The following is a 27,299-nucleotide window of genomic DNA, read 5'->3' as shown; positions in this document are numbered from 1 at the left end:
ACGTGATACAATCCATATTTGTCCGCATTTAATAAATCAACTATAATAACGAGACTAATTGATGTATAAGCGAAGCAAATGATAATAATAATAATAATAAATTGTTTAATATATTACTATTTCTGGTTAAAGTAGTAGCGACACGAAAATTTACATTTGCGCCACGAATGGCAGTCTCGTCGTTTTGCAGACGACGTATAGGAAGCCACTCGCGTGTTTGGAGACATAACACATTATTTGTGTGAATTACTGTTTGTGTGAAACTTTTAGCCTTGCCAAAGATGAAATATATTTTGGTAACTGGTGGTGTGATAAGTGGAGTAGGAAAAGGAGTTATTGCTAGTTCATTCGGTACTATATTAAAATGCTGTAACATCCATGTCACGTCAATTAAGATAGATCCATACATTAACATTGATGCTGGCACGTTTTCTCCATTTGAACATGGTAATATATAACATGTATTTATTTGTATATACTCGTAATTAACTTATTTTATATTTCATAAAATAAATAGGATAAATATATGACAGTGAAATTTATAACCATACAAGGGAATTAATTTTACACACTAGTTTGACGTTCAGAACATCTGTTGGCGAACACGTGGTGCAAATATACCGGGTTAGGATAATTGAGTTAAAATACATAATATCTGCAAATTCATTTCAAGTGTACTCACATTAATATTGGTCGACATGTATGTGTGATATTTTGTTTATCTTTTTGACACTAAATTTTGTCCCGTAAAAAATCCATAGGCCTAGGTACTGAGACAGGCAATATAAATTCCGTAACCTTTCTTTGCCCATGAAAAATAAGTGTAACACCATACAAGTACAACCAGAGTAATTGAAGTACGCGACATAACACTTCCTAACTGGGACTTTGTGATCCTTTCCAGAAGTTCCAACTGTAACCCGTGTCTCGTGTGGTTTTCATAATCCTATGAGTGATTCTTCAGATACCCTTGTTACCACCAAGTCCTCTCTAGTACACATGCTGAATCTTTTCAAAATAACATAATGATTAGCTCTTTTCTTTCTGTTTCTTGAATCATATATAATTTCTCGGCTCTTAATTGTGTAAACCCTTAAACGTAACTTTCAGAGCACTGGTGGTATGCCTATTTTAAAGTCTGGGGAACACACGAAAACAATGATACAGCGCAGAAGTGCTCTCACAGACCACTTGGAAAAGACTAAGCTGTAAGCATTAGTCATCTCTCAACCACCAGGATTTGTTTTGTTTGGTGTCATTGTTTAAGATGAGGGTTACAAGACATTTTAGCATATTGGCTCGCAGGCAGGAGTGGGTATTTATCTATAATGTCAACAACCGAGAATAATTATATGTAAAGTAGGCCTACTTTAATTAAACTTTTGAACTCGTTTTAATGTATTCTCAACTAAACTTACGACTAGTGTGTATCACAGGTTCTTCAGTTACCATGTGTACCTGGTCACTTTCAAATCTCCTTTGCTGTTGTAAGGGTTGTTTATTGTAGGCCTATCATAGGTTTGCAGGACGAAATTTGACGAGAAATAAAGAAAATTCGGCTAAATTTCAGAACACGGATTCCTTTCTTTCCCTATTGAAAATTCCAACCTTGTGCACACAAAATAAATTATTGGCCTTTTCGTAAGCATGATGATGCTCATTTGATAAACTCAGACAAATATGCTCTTTTTAGTATTATAAGATATAATTGTCAGTGAGGAATCTGTATACTGAAATTTTCCCCTGAACATACATTCAATGGTAAAAAAGATAAAATGAACTTAAACGAGTCGAACATGTAGAACTTTTGAATGAGGCAAGAATCCCAAGAAACGTATTAAAACTTATTCGAAAGGACCAGGCATCATGTCACGTCTAGTACAAGATAAGAAGGAAATAACTCCATTTCTGATAAAAAATAAACAAAAGAAACTGGAAGAATGTACTTACCATTTATAATTCGTAGCCTGAATTCGACTATTTGTCATCATCATCTTGGCTTCCTTCAATGGAGTTAATTAATTTTGTAGTATCCTTGCCTCAGTTTTATGTTATCAGACTGGCAGAACTTTTCCCAATGGAAAAAATAGTCACAGAAGAGACGAATATTATCAGACAGCAGTTTCATGCACCATGTATATTGTTTGGTTTTGTTACAGGTGAGGTTTATGTCCTGGACGATGGAGGAGAGGTAGACCTAGATCTTGGTAACTATGAGCGTTTTTTGGACATAACACTGCATCGTGACAATAATATCACAACTGGCAAGATATATCAGCATGTCATCAGCAAGGAGCGTAGGGGTGACTTTCTAGGTCAGACTGTCCAAGGTGAGAAGAACTAACATGGCCTAAGAGATAGAAACATTATTATTATTATTATTATTATTATTATTATTATTATTATTATTATTATTATTATTATATTGTTGTTGGTAGTGATGGTGATGCTGGTCTGCTGCCTCTGCTTTCTTTTAAAATCTTACAGAGAAAGAAATGCAGACTTTCTTTGAGAATTAAACATTACACCACTTCGGGACTATGCAGATAAATGCAGAATTGAATGGAAAAAAAAATACAGTAGAACTTGGTTATAGCGACCTCGTTTTGTGCAACACCTCGCCTATAACGTCAATATTCTGTGGTCCCAACTAATTCCCCATAAGACATATGCTTTCCTACCTTGCTTAATACGAAAAACGCATATGCGTCTATCTCGCATATAACGTAATTTTCAACCTCAGTTTGGAATAAGAACTTCTAAGAACTAAAGTATTTTAAGAAATATTTTGTTGAAATCTGACCCTGACAAATTCTTTACAGTCTCCTTCTGTCACAGACCTCTGGAATGCAGGCGGATTCCCCACCCCATTGTAACCTGCCCGAATTCATGCAGTATTAGATCAGTTTCGACAGGAAGTTTTCACTAAGTGGACGCATTTTAATACAGTATGGCCACTAAAAGAAGTGAGTGACACTTTAGAAGTCATTAGAGTTATGAACATGTTCTATGAAGCTAGGGAAGGGAGCAGTGAAATTGCAACTGAAATTATGAACATAGAACGTAATTTAGCCCTAGAAAGTGTGTATTGGGCAAGTAGAAGACAACAGAGTAAAATGACTAATTACTTCACTTCTAAGTAAAGTAGTTTGGTGAGTACTGAACAAACTGTTTTAATACAGAATACTGTATTTATAATTGTAGGCCTACGTGTATTTTATTATGTTCATTGTAGGCTTAAAAGTCGATACATAAATCTAAAATAAGTCTAATTAAATTTGTTATTTTTCATTTTCCACCTCACTAGATTGATAATGTGAATCTCGGTTACTACGACACTCGTTTATAACAACGTGATGTTTAAGGTCCCTTCTATGTCGTTATAACCAAGTTCTACTGTACACTTAGAAAGAAAGACAGACTATAATTCCATATGAAATTATAAATTTCCAAACCAAGCGGAAAGCTGAATGTCTTTAAAAAAATGAAATGAATGTGTAACAGGTTAATAAGAGTCTAAAGCAGCCATGCCCAACATGTGAAATCTAGGGGAAAGTATAACTTGCTGGTCTCAGTGTACTCTCCGACCATGAGCTGACATAGGCATTGCAGCTGAAGTGTCCGACTGGTAACTAACTGTGCACGTCCTACAGATCTACATGGTCATGCACATGTAACAACAATTTAAACTAGTCTGGTGGTTGAGAGATTAGCAAGTTACGGCTCACAAGGCCACCGGCCGCAAGTATATTAAATACTAAAACTTGACGACCCAACACTACCACATTCCTAGCCTGGAATGTGTGTGCGAACTCTGTGATCAGCTTTGCGAAAGATATCACATAATAAAATGCAAGAACAGAATCAAGTCAATTAGCGAATGCAGCAAAGAATAACAACAAATCAACTCTTGCACATTTGTGCGCATTTCTTATTATTAAACTAGTATAGGCTGAACATACATACATATATATATATATATATATATATATATATATATACATACATATATTGTCCATTGTGCAACTCAAACCAAGAAATGGATTCGGAACATCTCAAAATCTGTGCTTCAGTGGCTGGTCATGATAATATCTTTGAAAAATATTGGAGTGCAAGAGGTCAAATGAATTCATTGTCAAATGCCTGGCATTAGAAAACAACAACAACACAACATATATATATATATATATATATATATATATATATATATAGACACACAGAATGTCGAGATTTTATTTTAAAATTTCTTTTCAGAACGAAAAGTTACATTTGTTCAGATCAAATTTCTGCACATTTAAAGAACAAAACTAAAATCATTGCAGTAATTTATTGTAATACACTGCTCTAAATTGACTGAGCAAATTGGGAATTAAATCAAAGGCTTCCCCAAAACACGCTATGAAATATTTCATATAAAACAATTTTTATCTCGAAAAGGATGCAAATCAAACAAAATTGTATTAACTTCTTGTTTGAAATATCTCAAAGAATAATTACCCCTTGAAATTAATGACATTACTTATAGTTCACTCTGTACACACGCGCGCGCGCGTGCGCGCGCGCACACACACACACACACACACACACACACACACACACACACATACACACACACACACACACATTATGAAATCACCTATGTGTCCCTGCAACCTAAATGAAAGACAATTGAACATCTAATATATGACTGCCCTAAACTGAACTCGCAACAAGCCATATTCAGGAATAAAATTTCAAGAAAGAAAGAGAAATGGCCAGTTAATAAATTTGATGTAATAAAATTGTACTGTAAAAAATTCATGCAATTTGTAAATTCAGTAGACTTTGAATCATTGTAAAAATTGTAACAAATATGTATGTAGTAATTAGTAGGTAGACTTTGTATATAATATAAATATAACTAAAACTAGAACAATATTAGGAATAGAACTGGTATAAACTAAGAAGTAATGTAGAATAGGATAAGTTAACATATTTATTATAATATATCAAATCTCTTATGGATATAGAGGAAGTTATGTTATATAAAATAATTGTAAGCAAACATTTTTGTAATAATCAGCCAGTCATGTAGTATTACTTTAATTGTAATGGAACGTGATGTAAATAATTGCTTAAAAAACACATGCACACACGTAAAACTGCGTTGTTTGTGATTTGTGTGAAAATTAGAGGATAATTTATGTGAGCCATAATTTTTGTTTGGTTGCAGTTGTGCCACACATCACAGATGCAATCCAGGAATGGGTTGAAAGAGTTGCAAACCAGCCAGTTAGCCAAGATGGGACAAAGCCACAGGTTTATTGATGATTGTTATGAATTGAATTGAATTGAAATGTTTGATACTGAAGCAACTACAAGACCTTGTTGTGTGTGTAGGTGTGCATTGTCGAGTTGGGTGGAACCATTGGTGATATTGAAGGCATGCCATTCGTTGAAGCATTCAGGCAGTTCCAGTTCCGGGTCAAGAAGGAGAATTTCTGCTGTGCACATGTGTCTTTGGTTCCTCAGGTACGTTAATCTCTGCTTAAAATGGTTCATACAGTCACTCACACTCTGTTTGTAACAGCCACCGCGGCATTCCAGTGGCTAGACTGCTTGTTTCATAATCCTATAGACCTGGATTCGATCCTGGGCACACCCCAGACTTATATCTTGTCCCAAAGAGCCGTGTCACATCTGATTCTGTGTGCACCCCAGCCTTAGACATCAACTAAGCAACATTCTACACTGAAAAATAGCTTTTCACATTAAGATGGCATTGAATGAGTACAAAGAGTTTGACACTGAGGTTACACTTCGTTCATGACTTGCAGCCTCGAGCTACAGGGGAACCCAAGACAAAACCAACACAGGCAAGTGTGAGGGAACTGCGAGGTCTGGGATTATCTCCCGACCTTATTGTTTGCCGCAGTGAGAACCCCATTGGTCAAACTGTCAAGGAGAAGATATCAAACTTCTGCCATGTTGCACCTGAACAGGTGAGTAGTGACACAAACTTCTACATGTTTTAAATGTAGCCTGATGCCTGATAAATATTATTCAGTTAATGTAGTTTACCTTATTTTATTATGTGAGTAAAGAGATTTTCTTTGCAGGTGATTTGCATACACGATTTGTCGTCCATATACCGGGTACCAATCCTGATGGAGAGCCAGGGAATTGTAGAATTCTTCAATGATCGTCTGCAACTAAATATTCCAATGCCACCTCCAAGAAGATTTATGCAGAAATGGAAAGATCTAGCTGAAAGGTTAGTACAAACAAGTAATAAAGAAATTAAGTAGTTCTGGTTATTTTGATTAACATTGCTGAGTAGTCACAGTTGTGGGTTCTAAACCTCTTCAAGATAGGATGTTTTTCATATGTCAAATAAGAGAACCTTCATTGAAAATTTGTTTTGCATATGTGTTTCTTTTTTGTCTCTGTAAAGTCGATAATATTGCAAAACAGGCAATATATTTGGAACCAAGACCTCTTCAAGTGATATCATCCAGTGATTTTGCTTCAGTAAAGTCTCATTTTATAAACCTATGGATCAACAATTGGCTCTCTCCTGACAAAGGAAAAATTTTACAGTCTGTACAAAAGAAACCAAATGACCCGGAAATGTACAAAAACTTGCCCAGACATGTTCAAACATTTTTAACAAGAGCCAGAACAGGTCACATTGTCACACACACACCGATTTCACCTTTCTGATAATCCTACTTGTCTGTGGTGTAATAATCATAATGAAGATCTGGAACACATTCTTCTATATTGTCCATCCATAAACCACAAAAGAAGTAAATTAAAATTATCAGTACCAGTTGCAGAAGACACAGCCTGCAGTATATATTGACTACACCCCAACTCTGGCTACTAGCAACAGGCATCTATAATGAACACCGATCAAAATACCCTCATTTCTCGTGAAAAACAACTGAATAGACTACAGTGGACTATAATGGATTTTATGTTGTCAGCAAACAGCTGGATATATTAAGAAGATTGATTGATTCATTTGACTACATTGTATTTCTGTTATATTTGGCACATGTTAGTTATAAGAGGTAAAACTCTGTGTACATAAACATGTTGGCATTTCGTATACCTCAGGAGACTCAAAACTGTTAAAATCAGTTATACACCTTGCATAAATTTTGATGCTCTTGTTATAGAAAGTTTTGAACAATGTTAGGAATTGATTTCTATACAGTTGAACTTCGATTATCCACCTCACCATTAACTGAACATCGGATTATCTGGCGGTGCCTGAATCACGTGTTCCACTACAAACTGCACTTGAATCAGAAAAAACCCTCATGAGGTTTTTTTGAGAAAAAAGATGACACTTCATTCCCAGACATTGTTTTACTTCGGAGAGTTAGACTGAAGATAAAAAAAATTACTGGTAGTAAAATTCAGAGAAAAGTGACGGACTTCTTTAAAAGAACATACAAATAAAGCAAGAATAAACAGAATAGAAAGGAACAGTTAATCAAAAAGAACGAATTATCCATTCTTTTCAATTAACTGTTCCTTTCCTCCCCTTCATTATATTGGATAATCGAGGTTTTACTGTATTTATGATACAAAAATTAAAGATTGCAGCAATCTTGTAGATCTGCAGAGACATTTGCCTACACGTGAATGAGACTAATTTTGTCTGGAGGCCATTTCATTCAGGAACAGGTTGCTGTAAGCTGCAAATATATGGCACTGACCTTTCAGCTTCATTTCCTTTCTCAAGGAATCTTGCTGAGAATTCTTATTGCCCTTAAAACCCCATCACCACAAACCGTGGATTCAGTGACGAGAAAGGTAGTAACCATTAGACCATATGACATGCTTAATATTTAATTTTAGTGACTTTGAAAAACTGGAAATGAGAAAAAGTCCTCTGTTCTCAATACCAAATGTGAATGTATTGTCCATAATGTTGAAGCTCAATTTTTATGAATTTACAGAGTGGATACACTACGTAAGGATGTGACAATTGCCCTTGTAGGGAAGTACACTAAGCTGGAGGACTCCTATGCGTCAGTGACAAAAGCTCTGCAACATGCTTCTGTCGCAGCTGGATACAAGCTCAATGTGAAGGTATGATTTCAGAGCACTTTCTGCATTTTTATTTTTTTTATAGAGCTTGAGAAATTGCAAAATGAAATACGGCAACACTGTAAATTGCCTATATATAATTTAAACTGGTAATGGAAATTACGGGAAAACTGCTGAACACAAAGTTTTTCAGAAAAATAGTAGTTTTCAGTGAAATGTCAATTTTTCTATGTTATTTTCCTATTTTCCAAAATCCATCTTTCGTCAGTTTTGAGAACTAATTTATTGCATTTCAGAATAAAACAGAACACACACTACAATAAACAATAGGCTCTTACACGAAGGCCATGAACTGCAGGATTGCTGACATATTTAGAGTTCAAATTCAATTGGTTATTAAAAACTGCAAGACTTTCTAAAAATTTTTACAGGTCTGATTCTGCGGTATGTAATTTTCTGAGTACAGCTGTGTATTGGATATTAAAATCTACAAAACTCGAGGTGGTTTGATGACATTATTACCATTAGAAATGAAATTTTATTATAGTTAATGCCTTGATGTGACTATTTTTCATTAATTATACATATTAATGCGATACTGATGATATGAAAGTGAAATGTTTTTGGGTTATATAAGTAGATGTAGAGAATATCTTAAATTAGATCTTCATTTCTATAATTTACTGAGTGGCGGCTATTATTTACACATAAAACTACAAAACTTACGTAAGATAATAATATTGTTATTAAAAATCAAATTTTTTATAGTTATTAATCAAGTAGGGTTGGGTCTTTTTCATATACTTAATGGCGGTGTGGTGTAGATATTTATATGTGTCATTCTCTTCAGTATTGTCTCGAGAGAGCGCAAAAATTACAGTTGTTAAGGAAAAACCAAAAGGTATTACTTACTGATAAAATAAGAGGCCTACAAAATTTTGTAGTCTCCTGATCATTTCAGCAAGATCTCTTAGCAGGATAAAATGATTTTATCCTGTACATTTCAAGCTCTTCATAAAGCAGCTATACCAAGATGCTATGTATATTGTTCGAAAGCATAGCAAACCTGACTTTTTTTAACTTTCACCTACAATCCACAATGACCTGAAATAGCTATTGCTTTACTTCCACATGAAAAACCCATTGATTGTCTTGACATTGTTACTTGCGTTTACGCGCTGAAACTCAAAAACTGAAGGTGGACAGGTTCAAGAAAAAGTAGGCCTATTTGGCATAAAAAAAACCATTGAGAGGGAGTATGTTTCATTCTTATGGAAGCAAATAACTTTCAAAATGCTGGTATTCTTCATTGAAAATAAATCTGAAAAAATTTTATATGAACGTCTAATGAACTTAGTTTGCAGCATTTGCTGCACAGGCCACTAGTATGTTTGATTTGTATGCATGTGAAAAATGCATTGCACATTCGGTACTGACAGGTGAATAGGTAGTTGATTAGACTACACCAGAATTATTCATTACTGTAGTCTCATAATCTTTGTTTTTCTAATGGTAGAGATCTTGGTTTTTACGCCATTTTTCTTATAGTTTTTCAATATAGGCTGGAGATACAGTATCTTCTACTTTTTCTCTATCCTTGCTGAGAGCACGACACTGAAACAGGTGGTCTTCATTCATAATAACATTCATTCTTGTTACACAATACACAAATGTCTGTTATCATTGTATTTGTTCTTTTCAAATGATGTGCCACGCAGTTATAGCTAGAAAGGATTCTGAATCTTGCAACAGCTTCTTTATAATCTGAAGAATATAGGGCTTTCTTATTACATCAATCGCCATTTTTTTTTTGTCATGATATTTTGTTTTAATTCATTTCAGATATGTTTTCTTTTCTTCATGTCATATATTACTGTACAGTATATAATGACTTTGATAGATTAGTTTTCTGTGATTTTTGGGAGCATTTTTTCAAGAAATATTCCACCTTATTACCAATAAGTACAATAACATATTGCTCAGTGGCGACTCATGCCTTTCTTGGATGGGTGTTCACAAAAAAAAATATTGGTAATGAACACATTGATATATTCTCGTATAACTGAGTCACACGTCAGAGATAAACGAGTTCTAATATGCATGTACCAAATCTACGCATATAACCCAAAATTAAAACCATTAAACAAGAGTAGAGTAAAATTAACTATAGGACTCACTGCTGTTGTTGAAGATCTAGATTTATTTGTAGAGAAACTCCATGCGCCTAGTTTTGAGAGATGCAAATTTATGAATAACTCTAATGTTGTTAACAAGTTTTTTTTTTCCACTGCCGACATAGCCAATGTACTTAATTGGTCTTCTGTCATTGTGTTACGGAGGAATATTTTAATCCTCTTTTAATTTAACACACAATTTTACAACCGTCTCACTCCAAACTTCAAGTGTTACTGTTTCAACTTTCAATACGCATCAATGCAGCTTGTATTTTCTTTACTTTGCTGAACAAAAGACAACAGAATCAGCCCCTGTGCGTATCGGTATTTTGAGAAGAAAGAGTAAAGAGAGAAAACGAGGAAAGAGGGAGAAAGGAACAGGATGCCAGACCCAAGAGAGATGGCGCATCTCTCTTTCTCTGTCATTAGCACGTTAAGACCTGTGCGAGCCAGAGCTATTGTAACCATTGTAACAAACCAGAAAATATTCTCGCCTCAGGCTATTCCACCCTGCTAGAGAAAAATTGTGCGAGCTGCTGTCAACCTGTCCAATGGAGGTTTAAAGACACACGACACTCAAACGAGACATTCTCTCGAGACGAAATATGTAGGAACGTCATTGCACATTGGAAAGTAATAGATGTAATAATATTAATACAGTAATACGTACGGTTATTGTTGGTTTTTAAGGTGTTCACGTGCTCCTGTGCTCATATAGAGGAACTGCCGCTGATATTGCTGTCTGCCAAGCAATCTAACAATTGTGACTTTCAGCAATCGATGGAACTTTTGATATATTGTTTGATGCAACTTGCTTCTTTTGCTGCCTTTGAATCTACGAAGATCACAGTTATGTTGTAGTTGTGTAAAGTTGTGGCTTAGCTTCTACTTCAAAGGCTGTTTTCCCTTCCCCTATTTGTATGTAACATGCAAACTCCTTGCAGTAAACTCTAGCGCCACTATTTCTTTGAGCTTCTAATTTGGAACTATCAGTGCACACTCTTCAGCAGTTATTGAGAAAAAAATTCAGAAGTTTGGTACTGTTTTTACAGCATACAGCATACTTATGATCTGGCTGACTGTTAGACAAGGAACACAGGAGTTCGTTCATTATGGCTGTGAAGAGAAGATAGCGACTTCCTAATCACAGTTTGCTACATGGTGTATGTTGTAGTATTTAGCTGTAGGCAACAGCTTCACAAATAAATTACTGTAGTTTTATTCAGACGAGTACTTGAAATCGTGACTGAGGCTAACATAACCAATCACTACACTTTGCCATTATCTCTCCAACCAGTATGCACGTGATAATTCGCGCACTAGTAGAGTGAATGATGTTCAGTATTTCGATGGAGTAATACATTTGTACTGGCTGTCGTGTTTGGTGATATTAAGTATTTGCTTGGCTGATTTATGTTTTTTTATATATCGTTGTTAGGCCATTGTAATACTGCAATGAATAGAGACCACTTTTTCTTACAGTTATTTACTGCAAGAGAAATCTCAAGTCACTATCACTATTGATACCATTAAGAAATTCTTGATGTATTTCAGTATATTGAAGCTGCAAATTTAGAAAATGCAACAAAAATGGAAAACCCTGTCCAGTACCATGAAGCATGGCAGCAGCTTTGTAAGAGTGAGTAAGTGTCTTAACTATAATACTTCATTGAATTTTATCAGTATGTAGCCTATTTAAATGAAAAGTAAAATAGCATGGTTAGTGGTAATACCAGACTACTTGTGCAAGAAGTAATTTCGAAATACTTATTGCAAACTAAACTTGTATACTTTGAACATTTCTCTTTACATCATTGTCAGTTTTTTTTAAGACTATCATGAAGATTTTCTCAAACTCAAACCTTTATCGTCAGCTTTCTATTTGATTCTGGATTAACTAGTAACTTATTCCTTCTTCTGTTTGACTGTAAGAACTTACTTTATAATCACTGATGTATATATAGTGAGATGCTCAATTTTCGTTAATTTCCAGTGGTGTTGTTGTGCCTGGAGGTTTTGGAAAGCGTGGAATGGATGGAAAAATGGAAGCTTGTAAATGGTGCCGAGAAACTCAGAAACCTTTCCTGGGCATTTGTCTCGGTCTACAAGCAGCAGTCATCGAATTCTCAAGGTGTGATAAAAATAAAGTATTTATGTTATTTGACAGTACCAAAACTGTTGTTTTATATTATTAAATCACATTTCTGTATAAAGTGCTTTTCCAAAATGAGTCTAGAAATATAGACACATGGATTAAACTTTAAACTTGACATTTTGTAAGGCTTTTTGTGAGCGCGAGCACGCGTCTATACACACACTTTATATTATGAATATAATATTTTGAGTCTACCTGGGTAGCGTAGTCGGTATAGCGCTGGCCTTCTGTGCTCGAGATTGCGGGTTCGATCCCTGCCCAAGTCGATAGCATTCAAGTGTGTTTAAATGTGACAGACTCATGTCATTTAATTTACTGGCATGTAAAAGAACTCCTGCGGGACAAAATTCTGGTACTCTGGCAATGCTGATATAACCTCGACAGTTGCGAGCATTGTTAAATAAACCATAATTAAAAAAAAAAAATTATAATATTTTAATAAAAAATGCTACGATAAGAGAGAAAATGGGTGTTACAAAAGATATTGTAAAAGTGATAAAAGAACTGCAGCTAAGATGGTACACGTATATTATGAGAAGAGAAAATAGACTTAATAGGGAAACCAGAAGAAAGAAAGATTAGAGATAGACCACAACCCACATGGGCAAAGGAAATGAAGAAGATTATGCAGTAAAAAAATCCTAACAGATGAAGATGGGCTAGATCGTGAGAACTGGAGAAAAAAATATATTATATCTTGTTAAGGAAACTGTGTTATCACAGAAAACTCCTTTACAAAAAATAATATTTTGGATTCCGTTGTTAGTGCTGTGTATCATGACGAAAAAAATTAAAACCATGAAACATAAGAGAAAAAGTACGTGCTGTATCGAAATGTATTAAATTTTTTGCTATGATGAAGGCAACCTCATTGTTTTCTTACGATTTCTGGATTTTGTTTCTTATACTGGAATGAAAGAACATATGGAATCAAATTATCGTTTTAAGGGGACCTCTAAAACGATTCAAAATCAGTAATTGTTGAACTTCATATTAGATTTGTAGTATTGCACGTGAGCTGTCACAATAAATCACTTATTGATGGTGCTTTGTGTTCCAGGAATGTACTGAAGCTGCCAGATGCTGACACCACAGAGAACGAACAAAACACACCAAATCCAGTTGTAATAGACATGCCAGAATATAACCCTGGTTCAATGGGTGGCACCATGAGGTTGGGAAAGCGCTACACACTTTTCACAGAGAGCAATTCCATACTCAGTAAGTTCCTTGTTTGATAACTTTCATGGCAGGAGATATTTTCAATAAATATACTGTTCAAACAACCTATTGTGTGCTTGTTTCTTAAGTACACATATTTCATTTTCAGAACAAATGTATGGAAAAAAAGATAGAATTGAAGAGAGACATAGACATCGATATGAAGTTAACCCAAAATTTGTGCCTGAACTGGAGGCAGCTGGAATGAAGTTTGTAGGTAAGTGATCTTCAGTTGTAGTATTGTTGCAACAGGTACATAATTTATATTAATGAAGGGAAAAGAAGAAAAATGTAATTAAAAACAAGATTCTTCTGTCCTTTTATGTTAATATTACAAAACTGTTACATAGCTAGATTAAATGTTAGATTGTGTTTCTCTGCATCTTTCTTTAAAAGACGAGAGACACCTTTGAATAAATTTTAAGGAAAATAATTTGAAATTAGCATTACTGTAATCTGTTAAAACAGTATTTATCCCTTAAGTCTCGTCCAAGGCATTATTTGTTACATTTAAATGTGTGAAGGTATCATGCTGAAATGAACATATTACAGTAAAGCTAACATGGGTTTAAATAATATTATTACAGACAAGACTGTTACAAATGTGATATAACCATTTTAGGTCATGATGAAGACAAGATTCGTATGGAGATACTCGAGCTGGAGGGCCATCCTTACTTCGTGGCAACACAGTACCATCCAGAGTACCTCTCCAGACCACTAAAGCCATCCCCACCATTCCTTGGTTTGATTCTATCATCAGTTGGCAAGCTGCCCTCATACTTGGCCCGTGGATGTCGTTTATCTCCAAGGCAATTGTCTGATGATGATTCTGGTAAGTTAACTATATAACTACTCTTTCTAGAAGAGAAGAGGGATTAAAAGGAGAAAGAGAAAAACTCTAAAAACTGTATTGGTTGTGTTGTATTTTGTGTTATTCTGGATGATTGAAAGTTTACCATTCTAGTCATTAGATCCAAGGTTCAGAGTTTCAATCCAACAAAGTGTCATAAATTTTTAAGATGATAAAAGTCCTTAAATGTGGCTTCTATTGGAAGGGAAAGAAAACCTGTCTCAAATTTACAGTACATTATAGATAACTTCCCTGAATGAGGGGCCCCCAGTTAAAATCTATTGGTCATTTCTTGTTAACTTTGAAATTATCTCTGCGATCCTCATCTTCACTTTACTCCCATATTGTATTCCTGCATCATGTTTTTAAAATCCTTATATAATTCTAGAAATGCAATAATGTAACTTTATAACTCTTATGGAATTGCATGGAGAAACTGTACTTTCATCTAGCAGTTGTTACCAAAAAATGCCTTATTTGTGACCAGTTACACGGAAAGGGACCTAAAGTCGTGAAAGGAAATTTTACAGGAGAACACTCCTTAAAATAATGAATTACATAGATCTTTGGTGATCATAGCGATCATGCTATCAGTAGGCACTTTCTAACAATATGGCCTCCACAATCTCCAGATCTCAATCCGGCTGAGGTTTTGCTGCGGGGTTAAATCCTGATCACATATAAGAGATTGATCAGCCCAATGGACTTTCAAGGAAACAACTTTTATCAGTTTCACTATACTGCCAACTAGCGACTGAAAAAAAAATCACGTTATGGGGCCCTTGAGACTATAAATAAAGCCTAAACTACGTATAAATAGTGCCTGCTATAAAATTATACATATACAAAAGTAAACTTATTTCTATTAATCAAACCATTGTAACTTAAGTAATTACAAGTCACCTTAATTAAATTTACAAAGGGAAATTTCGCCACATCTCTTCTTTGTTTTCTGCATTTAAACTTCATAATATAATCAGCCCGACCTAAATATTATGATGGTTTCACTAATCTAGTAATGATGTCCGTCAATGCTTTGTGTTCCAATCTAGAGGTTTTAGAAGTCAGGCAACCATATCTTATTTTGTGCTTTTGAAATTGTGTATCCTTTTGTTTCAGATGATGATGACGTCCCTCCAACAATGCTGAAAGACAATCTGCTTACGCCAGATAGTGGCAATGTAAGCAGTAGCTCTTAGTATGTTGAAATTGGTGAGGGAGTTTGTACTCAATAGATAAGTGTCACAGGCTCAAAGATGGCTGAGCAGAATAGTTTAAATATTGTGCCAGAAGAAATTGATTTGTTCCTAATTGCACTTACGCACTAGAGCAAGGAGGTAATGTCAGAGAATATCAGTCAACTAGACAATCTCACAGAGGTCTTCGTTTTGAATTCTAAAATGATTCAAACATATATTCTCTTTCATACAGCTTATTGAAGTAAGCTCTTTGCTTAGGTTGTGTGTTTGATTTATCCCTTTGCTCCGAAATTATTGACACAGTTGTCCTTGCCAAGATATGTCTGAGGGAAATTAATAAAACAAAGCATGATGGGATCGAGTTTGAGCAAAGTTGGTCTGTCTTCCAATGTAAAATGTATGTGTGGATCATGTAGTTTGCAGCTGTCATTTTCGTTCAGCCATTTAATTAAACCTACTTGGTGAAATAAGAGCAATGCTTGACACACATTTGAGGAATTTAGACAGCTTTAGATTGTTTACATAAGTAAGCATCACGTCATGTTCTGAAGTAACTTTATTATGCTTGTGTTACAAGCAACAGTCACATTCAGTCTGTGTTCTTTATTTCTTACTATAAGAATGAACATCATCAACACCCATAAGCATGTATACAGGGTGAGTCAAGAGGAAAGGTATATGATGTGAGGGGTGATAATATTGGTGTTTCTGAACATAAAAGTTTCTATGAACATATGCCCTGTTCTTAACAGAATCTGACATACAGTTGTTTGAAAATCATTTGTGTTAGTCTCATGTTCTTCATCAGCACTCATATGCAGACACAACCAAAACGACATTAGGTTGTAGTAAGATTAATGGAACTTATCCTGAGCATTGGATCGGTCGTGGTGGAGTCATTTCTTGGCCACCGAGGTCACCCGACATTACTCCTGTGCATGGAGTTGGCTTAAGAGCGAAGTTTACTTCTCGCTCGCATTTTACACACTTTTGCTGAAGTAAAGGAATGTCCGAATCAGCTGAACAGCAACAAAACAGCTGTCTCCAAGAACTGCAAAGTGCATTGAAGTTGACTGTGGACTTTTTGAACATGTTCTTTAAAGAAAAGTACACAATTAAACAGAACATAAGGTAGCAATGTTTTAATTTACTATTATCTGCACTTTTCGTGTTCCCCATTGTTTCCATTAGTTTTCTCTGAAACCGTTAAGAACAGGACATGTTCATATAAATTTTTTGTTCAGAATCACTAGTATTATCACCCTTCAAACCATGTACCTTTCCTCCAGACTCGCCCTGTATGCAGACCTTTCAATGACGATCTTGCATTATTTTGTCACAGTTGGTTGTTGTTAGTTGGGCAGTGGTTTGTAGTATGTGCAACTATGACATCATATTGTGAAGAGAATTTTTGTTAACATTCTTTCGTAACTTTGTGGATGATTGAGCTTTAATTGTAAATCATTCAGGTATTTTTTATTGTGGTCACCATTATCAGAACAAGAGACCACACAACTCAAGGCAACTGCATGCATGTCTTCTCATTCATGAACTCTGGATGTGAATTTAAGAGTAGATTTACTTTTGTGAAGGAGATTTTGGGTGTCTTCTGTCTTCTACTATTCTAATACGTAGACAAAACAGGCCAGTGGTATTCAATCTATGATACGAATAATCCCAGGGGTACGCAGGGTTGTGTCAAGGGGTATGCATCCCACTGATGATGTATGTAAAAATGCTGACATATTTATCTTATACTTGTTGGTAATTATTGCATTAGTTTGTTGTTTGACAATCTAATTCATATTTGAATTTGCAAATTTTACACAGACGGCTGATGGTTTCATTGCCATGATATCAGAGCATTGGCTACCAACCAACCAACCAACACAGAATATAAAAAAAAAAATACACAAATTATACAATATACATAATATGAATACATGTATTCAGAAGAAATGTTCCCTAATAACAAATTTCCTATACAATTGTTTTTAGTCAACTGTCTGAAGACAGGTTTGAAACTCATAAGTAACACCAATAAGGCATCACTCATGAGGCAACTAGGCTAGGAGATAATAGGGTAGGGTGGCCAGTTCCTTTCCCCCTCCAATGCATGCATCGCCGATTAGCTACATATTCCACTAATCAGACTTCAGATGCATACAAACAATTTTTCTTTCTCTGACACATATCGTCAAGTGAGATGTACTGCCTGATAATATATATACATATCAGCCAGAACCTCAATCAGAGGTATTAATTGATTCTAGATATAATTTTGTTACGTTTAAATACTGTTTTGATACAATATAAACCTGCTGAACTAGTTCCTATGCAGTGTAATATGTAAAATAAATTATAAAATTATGCCGTACCTTTTAAGTTAGTAATTTCAAACAAAATTAAGTTTAAAAAACCAACAAAGGACAGTAACAATATACATTAATATACAATTCATTGTTGTTTTTATATTGTACTTATATTTTATAGTTCATTTTGCAATATCAACTCTTGTTTTTCCTTGCTTGAATACAATTTTACGTAAATCATTACTATTATTATTGCATCAGTAACTACTGTATAATGTCTTTTGTTAATTCTTATGTAATTGCAATGCAGTTTGGGGGGTATGCTAGCAAAAAAGATTGAATATCGCTGGAATAGGCAACCCTTACAGATTTTGAAAGAGAACGTTCTTGTAAGGAAACCTGTAACGAGTTCTGAAATGTCAGAGAAATTAAATCTCAGTGCATAGACATAACGCCAAAAAACTCTTTTACAATCCTATTGCCTTAAAGGCATGAAATCTCATAGATTTTATAGTTATTTTCAGAGGACTTACTTGTTCCATTTTAGATTGCAGTCTTGAAAGTAAATATATTATTTATTCACGTGCTTAATGTTAGCATTGTAACACGTTTCTGAAAAACTCTGAACTGCTGGTGAGATTTGTTAAATGTGGGGCATTTTTATTGTTACCCATGCTGTGGTTTACAGTTCTGAAGATATTAGCCCAATAGGTCTGATTTGTTGCTTGTGTAATAAGGTGTAGATGTTTTGTAATTGTATTACCACCAGGAATATCTGCAAATGGCTTTGACATGCTTGTTTGGAATTAAATCTCCTTCCTGTAGCAGATAAATTAGTAGGAAGTTTGCATTAGCACAGGAAATAGTAATGTATTAAAAATACAAATAATGTACCTGCGATCAAAATGGTGTAGCTGATCTTTTTGTCACTGTCCTGTCTTTTTATAAAGAAATCTGAAAATGTAAGAGACAAATTTATAAAAGTTTCTTTAGAATGGAAATATGTAAATTCTAAAACTATGTGACTGATGATTTTCAAGCTGTTTTAGATATTATTGTCAACTATTTTTTGCTGATATCTACTGTGAAAAGAAATGTAATTTCATACAGACAGCTTGTTTACCAAGGAAGTTGATCCATCTACATTGCCATCAGCAAGAATGCTAGAAGAAAAATTATTTCAGAAGATATTGAAATTTATTTGAAAGGAAGCAAATGTTTTCTTTGGTTTGCGTATATATATTTTCTTTTCATATTTAATGTGATGACTTACAAGCAATGTAAAATGCCAAGGTCTGAAAGATGGCCTATTGTGCAAGGATTATATAAGCAGTCCAGAGGTATTTATGAACTTGTGTAGGTTCACTGCTTTAATCCCCATTAGATCCTCTGTACTAAGGATCAGTTCCCAATATATTTATGTCTTGCTGCATCCAATTCGCAACATTAGCAGGAGTTTCGTGTTCTATCATTAATGATTAACATAGTTTGTAGGTGTCTTCAAGCAACAGTGACCTGTTAATACCTGTCACTATACTTAAAATTCTTCAGTTTAGTGATATGGGATTAACAGACAATGATCATTCAATGAGGAATTTTGCCTCTTTCATTTTGGCTTATATAGCAAAAGATATGTCATTTACCTCAGTCAAGAAATTTTCTGTGAAATATTCTGTTTTTGTATACTGATAGTGTTCTGTTTTAAAGATAAAATTGGCAGCAATATAAAGCTTTCTACAAAATATGGACAGCGATAGAATTATTTTGTAGCTATTCCGTTTTTGTACTGCCAGTATAACTTCATGTCGTCCATTATGTATTGAATAGAACAGATTGGTCTCGGGTACTTTATGTTCTAAGTTACTATATTGCATTTTAAAGGTATTTTTATAAATTGTTTCATAGTTACCTCAGAACACAAACTTCATGCTCATTACAATTGCATATTCATTGCACAAACTTTTATTGCTTGTTAAAGTATAAGGAGAGTTCATATCCTTGTGAAGGCAACCCTGGTAGTGTTTATGCTTGAGGCACTGTTGGGAACATTTAATTTGTAAATGCTGGTACTGGATAAGACTCTCCAGATTTAATTTGCTCAGCCTCAGGATGTCTGTGTAACTTGTATGTACCATGTACAGTGCTCTGTTGTGTTGTTACATAGTGCAATGTTCTCTGCATTAGCACTCTTGGAGGTGAGCTTTCCTTTCTCATAACGAGATGCATTTCTGATTTATCAGTTCTGGTAGGAGACTTCATCAATATCTTTCATGTTCTAACACAGTACATATATCTCAGACTATGTGTATTCTTCAGGATACGTAAGAATTGTAGCTGTTGTTTTATGTATGTTAGAAAATTTTAATTTAGTACTGAATGTATTCTCTACATCCATGATATTTTACTTTCCATGTAATTTTAGCTATCAACATTTCTGTCATAAGTTACATTTGTGCATTTTGCTTATACTGTATTTATAATGTAATAACATCAAAATTAAAATATCTCATGGCGAAGTTTCTGAAACACTTTCTATCTCATGTACGAAACATAATTTGAAGTTCTTAGAAAGATTCTATTCTCACAAATGTCAGAATTGTAAATTTTATAGGCTTTCTTGAAAACAGTTGAAGTAAAAGTGATTATTAGATATATGGACATGTTTGTAGTTTTAGTATAACCTAAAGTAATGCGATTTACATAAGAAATAACACTCACTTTGTTAAGAATTATCACTAGTGTTCTTACCTTTCAAAGATGGCTCTAGCAATTTAATACATAAATTGAGCAGGTGGATGCAAGAAGATTGTGAGAGGGCTATGGATGGTTCCAAGAAACAAGTGGTTAGTTTTGTTATGAGCTTTATTGGTAATGCGAACTTCATATATTAGTAAAGGAAATTTAAAATTGAAATTTAATATATTCCCTTAACTATCTTGAATAGAAAACTGGAATACTTTAATAAAGGTCCGCTCCCACTTAGCGGAATGGAACCGAATCGAAATGAAATGTCTGCTAATGCTCACATCTAGTGGAATTGAACCAAACAGTACTTTTGTGTTTTGTGATCAAAAGAGGATAAATCTACACAAGGTTTATTAATTTTTCTTTGTTCATATTAAATTGTGATTTTTGTATACGTACTATTTCAGCAATAACTTTCAATAATAAATGGATACGATTCGTTTGTTTTTTCACGAAGGCTTCACGAGAACTTACAATCATACCCAAAACAAGAAATTCTGTTCCAGCAGTGGAATAAATATTCTAGTTCCTGAATTCTGTTCTGTTCGATTCGATTCAATTCCACGCACCGCTTTCTGCTATCGTCCATTTAAATACATTGTGAAGAGAAATTCTGTTTGATTTGATTCCACTAAGTGGGGGTGAGCCTTTACTTTTCTATTTAAGCCATAAAATAAAAAAGCCCTTCTTGCAGCAATGCAGCTTAAAAATAACTACATATTGCTATTTTCATACTTAATTCTATTTTGTACCATTTTAATACAATGCACAAACTTCACATTTGTTTCAGTTCTAGGGACGGTATTATTTTAGTCACCCACACCGCTTACTTATATTCTACAATGAAAACAATACTTAAGAGATGGACTGGACAATAGTACTTAGTGATATAAAAAAGAAAAAGACCAACTTAACAATGGCAAGATAATATTATTGCCAAAGCAGTATTTAGTCTGTAGTGTTGTCAATTGTATGCTATATTGCACTCATTTTTTGAGATATCGATTTGAAATTTCGTAGAACTATACTCTTTGCTATAAGGATTAATCAAATTTTAGCTTCACTCACGCCTTTCCTGATCCACCTCCTCAATTGTGATCACAGAAGAATAATTTGACATTCCCATCACAGATTTGGCAGTGAACATTTTCAGTGTTCAGTAACGTGTCTCATTGTATTCAAGGCATATCAAATTTATTTTTAAAATGATTACCAGAAATACCTTAGGAACATATCCATATCTTCAAGTACCGTAAATTGGGGTAACTTTGCACCTGCAGGAGTAACTTTGCACCATCTATGAAAAACGTTTTATATAGGTCTAGGTGTGTTTACGTGAACCAAATTTATCTGTTCACCACTTCCACCAATAGATGGTATATGTGTACAGTATTTTTCCACTGTTTGTGGTCACAGAATTTGTTTATTGTATTTTTATACCTTAACAACAGAACGTGTGCATAATTTGATTGAAATATAGATCAAATTAATTATCTTTCATCACATGGTGTGCACAATCTCAAGATAAGTTATACGTTTATCTGTTCCTTATTCATCCACTTAGACTTTCTAGTTTCGTTTGTGCAGCTTTTTTGTCGGCAAATGGTGTTACAGAATAATTTTCTAATCAAGGTGAATTTGAGGCTAAATTGGGGTTACTTTGCACCTTAACAAAACGAAAATTTTTAAAAAATTTTAATTGCATTATTTTGATTTGAGGACCTTCCATGAAGTTTAAAATCGCTTACTATAATTCACACTTTGTGTTACAGGTAAATTACTTGAATTTGTTTTTCTTTTTATTACATATTAAAGTCATACACGGTCTCTCACTGCCAAACTTCGTCACAATCTCCAAATATGCCAAAGGAAAATGTTGAGAAGAATACTAGTCTTTTCACTGAGGGACAGAGTTCCAAAGGAAGTGCTCCAAAAGATGTCAGCAATTGAAGATCCAGCACTGCAAGCCACAAACACCAAATGGAAGTGGGGAGGCCATGTTGCAAGACTTAGAGACGGAAATCCTCCAATTGACCTGAAAGGGACGATATTATGGAATATGAATGGTAGGATGTAATTGGGAGACTAAATCCACCCAAGAGAGTATCAAGAAAGGGCTTGCTTATATTCCATTCCAGAACTTGACCCAAATTAATACCTATCATTTTTTACAGTTATTCACGTCCTGTTGCCCCGACTTGTCACTCGAAAGAACTGAAAATATTTTTGAAACAACATTTTAAAAGAATGTGATCACTTATATTGAAATTTTGTGTAGTTTTTTTCAAAAAAGCTTTGTCTGTGTTACTATTTATAGCAGTTTTTGAATCTGTGTTTCCATTTTTTCTGTTCCTGATACAAACACGTGTATGGTGCAATGTAAACCAGCAATGGCAAACTTTGCACCACCCCTCTTAAAACTCTGGCGGTGCAAAGTAACCCCCAACTATGGGTAACTTTGCACCAAATTTTTGGCAGATTATAAATTTTAAAAGACATTTATTTTCGAAGATATGACTGGCTAAATACATTCCTGCATACCCCTAGAACATATAAAATAAATACCCACCTCAGAATTGGACATTTAAAGACTACATACAGACTGAAAACAAATTTTTGACTAGAAAATGGTGCAAAGTTACCCAATTTTATGGTATAGTAATCACTATTTTATTTCTTTGCAGTATACGCAAATGTTGACATTTTGTGACATTAGTAAAGAATGTGCATCACAGTATTGTGTATATACTATTGCGTATGTCAGTAGTCTATGTAGATACTCTGAAATCATGAGAATCACATCCAGTGAACAGATATTTCTACTATCTGCATTTTAACATCATTTTTATATTTGTGTTCATATCACCAGTTTACAGTGTTGCTTGTTTCATGATCTCTTTTGTCTGTTTAGCCTGACTCCAGGTGCTCTCTTCAGGTGGCTCCACCTGCATTGTAGCAAGCAAAGGCATAGTTGTTATAGGATTTTAAGATTTTGTATATTTATTATGTGGTGCATCTTCACGTTTAAGCACAATAGTAAGCTTCTTTTAGTAGGAGTTGCTTTTGTGATAGATTATATGCTGGCTCCATTCCAACACAGCAAGCAATATAAAAGTTGTTAACTAATTTTTGTGGCAACGTGCACTCATATGAATAGTTTCTTGCCAAGTATAAGCAGAATATTGTAGTATGTTATCTTCGTAGAAATTACAACAGCTTACATATCACTTGTTCTTAGTAGTGAATTTTTTCTATGAGAAGTGTAAATTGTTTCTCAAATTCAGAACACCGAATCTTACATTTTTGTGAAGCTTTACATGTAACCATGGTTGTTGAGAGGAAAGAAAGTAAATGACATTGCTGATGCATTTGAACATGTAGTGAAAGTTGATTACACTTCTTTCTGTGTCCCAAAAATAGTCGTACTTTTTTCTTAATGTCGCAAAAATTCATAGAATCTCTGAGACAAATTTATATCTGTTTCTCTTAGGTTGCAGGAAAGTAAAAGAACTTGATAAGTGTTTCACTGTATTTTATGCATCATTAATACACCAGTAACTGTGAAACATACTGCATGCTCACAAAATCTCGATCTATTTTAAAGAAATAATGCACATACTTTAATGGAATGAATATATGTTTATTACTGTGCATTATACATGTTTTTATTGCTTTTTAATCATAGCCTCCCTCCATTTTGAAGCATTGTTTCCAGTGTTCAACTGTAGGTCGAAATGCATTCCTAAGCATATCTCTTGAAATTCATTACTTTGCTTGTAGAATGCGGTCTTAGATCCTATAGATCCCTAATCCTAGTTTTGTACACCTGATTTGATAAATCCCCAGGCAGAAAAAGCAAAGGAGGTTAAATCTGGTGAATGTGCAGCCCATAGTTTGAGTGAATCTCTGTCTTATTCATCTGTTCGGAAATTTGAGTGAATTTCTGCCTACCCATCTGTTTGGAAATTTGTTGTTAAGGTACTATTTCTGGATAGTGAGTGTTTGCACTAATGCATACATTCACAATTGCCACTCATTGCAGCTGATCACCCGATATGTGACAGTTGTGTCTGTGAACTGTACTGCAAGTGAGAAATTTCGCCTCATCTGAAGAGGATAATTGACTGGCTCAGAGCCATAGTGGGCCAAGTGCCATTTATTAAAAAATGGAGAAAGCAAGGGTTAAAGTTAAGTGAATACCATAGTTTAATGAAAATAACTTCATTTTAACCCTTGTTTTCTACGGTTTTAGTAAATGGCGCTTAGCCCACTATGGTTCTGAACCCTTCAGTTATGATCCATGAGGTTTTCACAGTTGACACGAGCTGCATAATCCTCATTCTCCAATCTGTGGAGCTCTGCACATGGTAGGCGCGTTTTTAAGGGTGAAGTTCAAAATTTTCCACACTGATATTAGAACTTAGCACGTGGATGATAAGTTGAAACTTGTGGGCTCTTTTCAATGGCTTCTCGAATATCTTGAACCATAAGAGGTCTACCAGAGCGTGTTTTATCTCCAATATTTCCTGTCCTCTTGAACTTTGTGACGAGAATATGAGGATTTGCTCTAATTGATACATGTTTCCTAAATTTATGAGTAAATCCTGTTCCCACCAACGCATATTTTAAACCAAACAATCTTGCATAAACAATTTCACTTCTTTCTTTTATTGCAAGCATCTTCAGAGATTATCCTGTAACAAAGTAAAAATATTGATGTTAATGCAAAAATGGATTGAGATTTATGGGTATGCTGTATTTAATAAACATAGGTAATTTAAATAGGAGAGAAGCAATGATGACTTAAAAGATGTTTGGATGGATATTTTTTCTGATGTTGATAAAATACAGAACAAATCTGAAGTGAAATTTTTTTTCTCTCTCTTTAGTCAGTTGCCAATGGAAAATGAAGGTACTTAAATTCTGCTGATTCTTCCATATTTTGGTTATTTACTACAATCTCAAGACCACAGTAAAATGTTTTCCTTCAATTTTAGTACAGGATTGAGATCACTTTTTTCATTTGATACTACTTCATATACTGCAATATTTTCCCTTGCTCTGAATCCATGGGGTTTCTTGTAACTTAAGTTGTGAAATTAAGTAGTGCTTTTGTTTTTTGTTTGTTTACTTTTTATAAGAGAAATGTAGAGTGCAATTATGTTTGAAAATACTCTTAACATATGAAAGAATCACAGAGCACAGGTTTGAATTGAGACGAGATGCTGGTGTATCTCCTGACTGTGGTCAATGAAGAAGGAAAAGCACATTGCAATTTATAAATTAATTTTATTTTTCTACTAGTTATTCTTCCTGAATAGAAATAATAATTCTTCAAATAGAACTTGGAGTTAAAACTACCTCTGCATAACTTTTGTTTCTTGTGCCTTTTTGCTAACTTGAAATAAATACGCTGTTTTAAGTTTTTAAATGTTTCCTCTAAAATTTGACACTCGAAATTTATGATATAGCCACCAACGAAATATTCATACATGCATGCTTTAATCCATACTGATAATTAAAATGTTTACTTAATATGGATACTGTTATATTAGCAATATAATAATGCTGAGGGTATGTTACAAGTATTATTGATTTGCTGTGGTAATGATACCACAGTCTTACTAGGTAAGAATTTAAATGTTAAGGAGGGAAGAGAAGTTAGAAATTTTTATTTTCACAGTTATTTTGCATGTTATGGTTTAATTAATAATTGAGACATTTCTTTTACTACATTCTTCTGTCTGTATTGCAGGAAATTGTAAAAGAAGGATGTCTTTTCTCTCCTGTGCAAATTTTCACTCGTCTTCAGAAAATGTAAGAGGCAGATTGCTTCATCAGCCTGCAAAAACATAATGGCCATATATTTACGTATAGATTTTAATACCGTGTGATGTTGGTATTTTGTGGTATAAAGATACAATTAGAATAATTTGGCTGTCATGTTACAAGTGCGCAGTATAGAAATTGTACTTGTTAAAGAGTGATAAGTCTGCAGAAGTTGTGATTTTATTATGTGTGCTATAGTGATGCCAGAGTATTAATCATGGCACACCTGTAATATTGACGCATATGTAATAGGAGAGCATTATTCTGTGATTATTATGGTTAATGTTCTTATTTTAAATCTACAATACCCATCTTCGTCTTTGTCTAGCATGAATTTACAGTATTTGGCTATACTTACTTATAATTGATAATTGTCAACTGTAATTATATTTTCATTTGATTAAGTAATTGTTTATTAGCTTTGAAGCACAAATTGTGGTACAAGTTTATCTTACCTATGTAAAAATTCCATTCGGAAAAGATGCTTTATGAGGTACCTAACCAAAATATGTATATCCAAATTTTTTTACCCAGAAATAAACATTAGTCTCGACTTATTTTTTTTAATACAATGTGTCTTGAATTCCATTCTCTCTATTTTCAATTCCAAAATTGATCTATATTCTAATTTTTCCTGCAATACCATCTCTTATTCTTCATCCTTTCAAGTATTGGATCCTTTGACTGCCTAAACCTTTGTAGCAATTGTATAGTAACACTTGATATTTACAATTTTTGACACATACAGAGTATTGTAGGAGGAAAGGT

At 34.2% G+C, this 27,299-nt stretch overlaps 1 protein-coding gene across 3 annotated transcripts; it reads left to right on the top strand.

Annotated features, from left to right (window-relative positions):
* Positions 1–41: 41 nt before the first annotated feature.
* Ctps (CTP synthase) lies at positions 42–27,084 on the top strand. Of its 3 annotated transcripts, none has more exons than XM_069820411.1 (14): positions 42–447; positions 2,160–2,330; positions 5,213–5,298; positions 5,380–5,511; positions 5,817–5,981; positions 6,099–6,253; positions 7,953–8,085; positions 11,772–11,860; positions 12,211–12,348; positions 13,433–13,593; positions 13,703–13,810; positions 14,216–14,428; positions 15,566–15,627; positions 22,518–27,084. In XM_069820411.1, exons 1-14 carry the CDS (start codon positions 282–284, stop codon positions 22,650–22,652), a joined length of 1,914 nt encoding a protein of 637 aa, XP_069676512.1. In that variant the 5' UTR covers positions 42–281; the 3' UTR covers positions 22,653–27,084. The 3 variants fall into 3 exon arrangements, with proteins under 3 accessions (XP_069676512.1, XP_069676514.1, XP_069676513.1); XM_069820413.1 differs by having other exon boundaries at positions 15,566–15,658; positions 26,458–27,084; XM_069820412.1 differs by having other exon boundaries at positions 43–447; positions 26,458–27,084.
* The last annotated feature ends 215 nt before the right edge of the window (positions 27,085–27,299 follow it).

This window comes from Periplaneta americana, chromosome 3 (assembly GCF_040183065.1).
Source record: "Periplaneta americana isolate PAMFEO1 chromosome 3, P.americana_PAMFEO1_priV1, whole genome shotgun sequence".
Lineage (NCBI taxonomy): Eukaryota > Metazoa > Arthropoda > Insecta > Blattodea > Blattidae > Periplaneta > Periplaneta americana.
The sequence above is the reverse complement of the archived record's forward strand: the minus strand, read 5'-3'. Positions and strand labels throughout refer to the sequence as shown.

What these genes read in the sequence shown, in the direction of transcription:
- Ctps (XM_069820411.1), top strand. Translation starts at nt 282, where the DNA reads ATGAAATATATTTTGGTAACTGGTGGTGTGATAAGTGGAGTAGGAAAA. An exon ending in GATACAAGCTCAATGTGAAG is followed by an intron (nt 8,086 to 11,771) that starts GTATGATTTCAG and finishes GATGTATTTCAG; the next exon opens with TATATTGAAGCTGCAAATTT. An exon ending in ATTGTCTGATGATGATTCTG is followed by an intron (nt 14,429 to 15,565) that starts GTAAGTTAACTA and finishes CTTTTGTTTCAG; the next exon opens with ATGATGATGACGTCCCTCCA.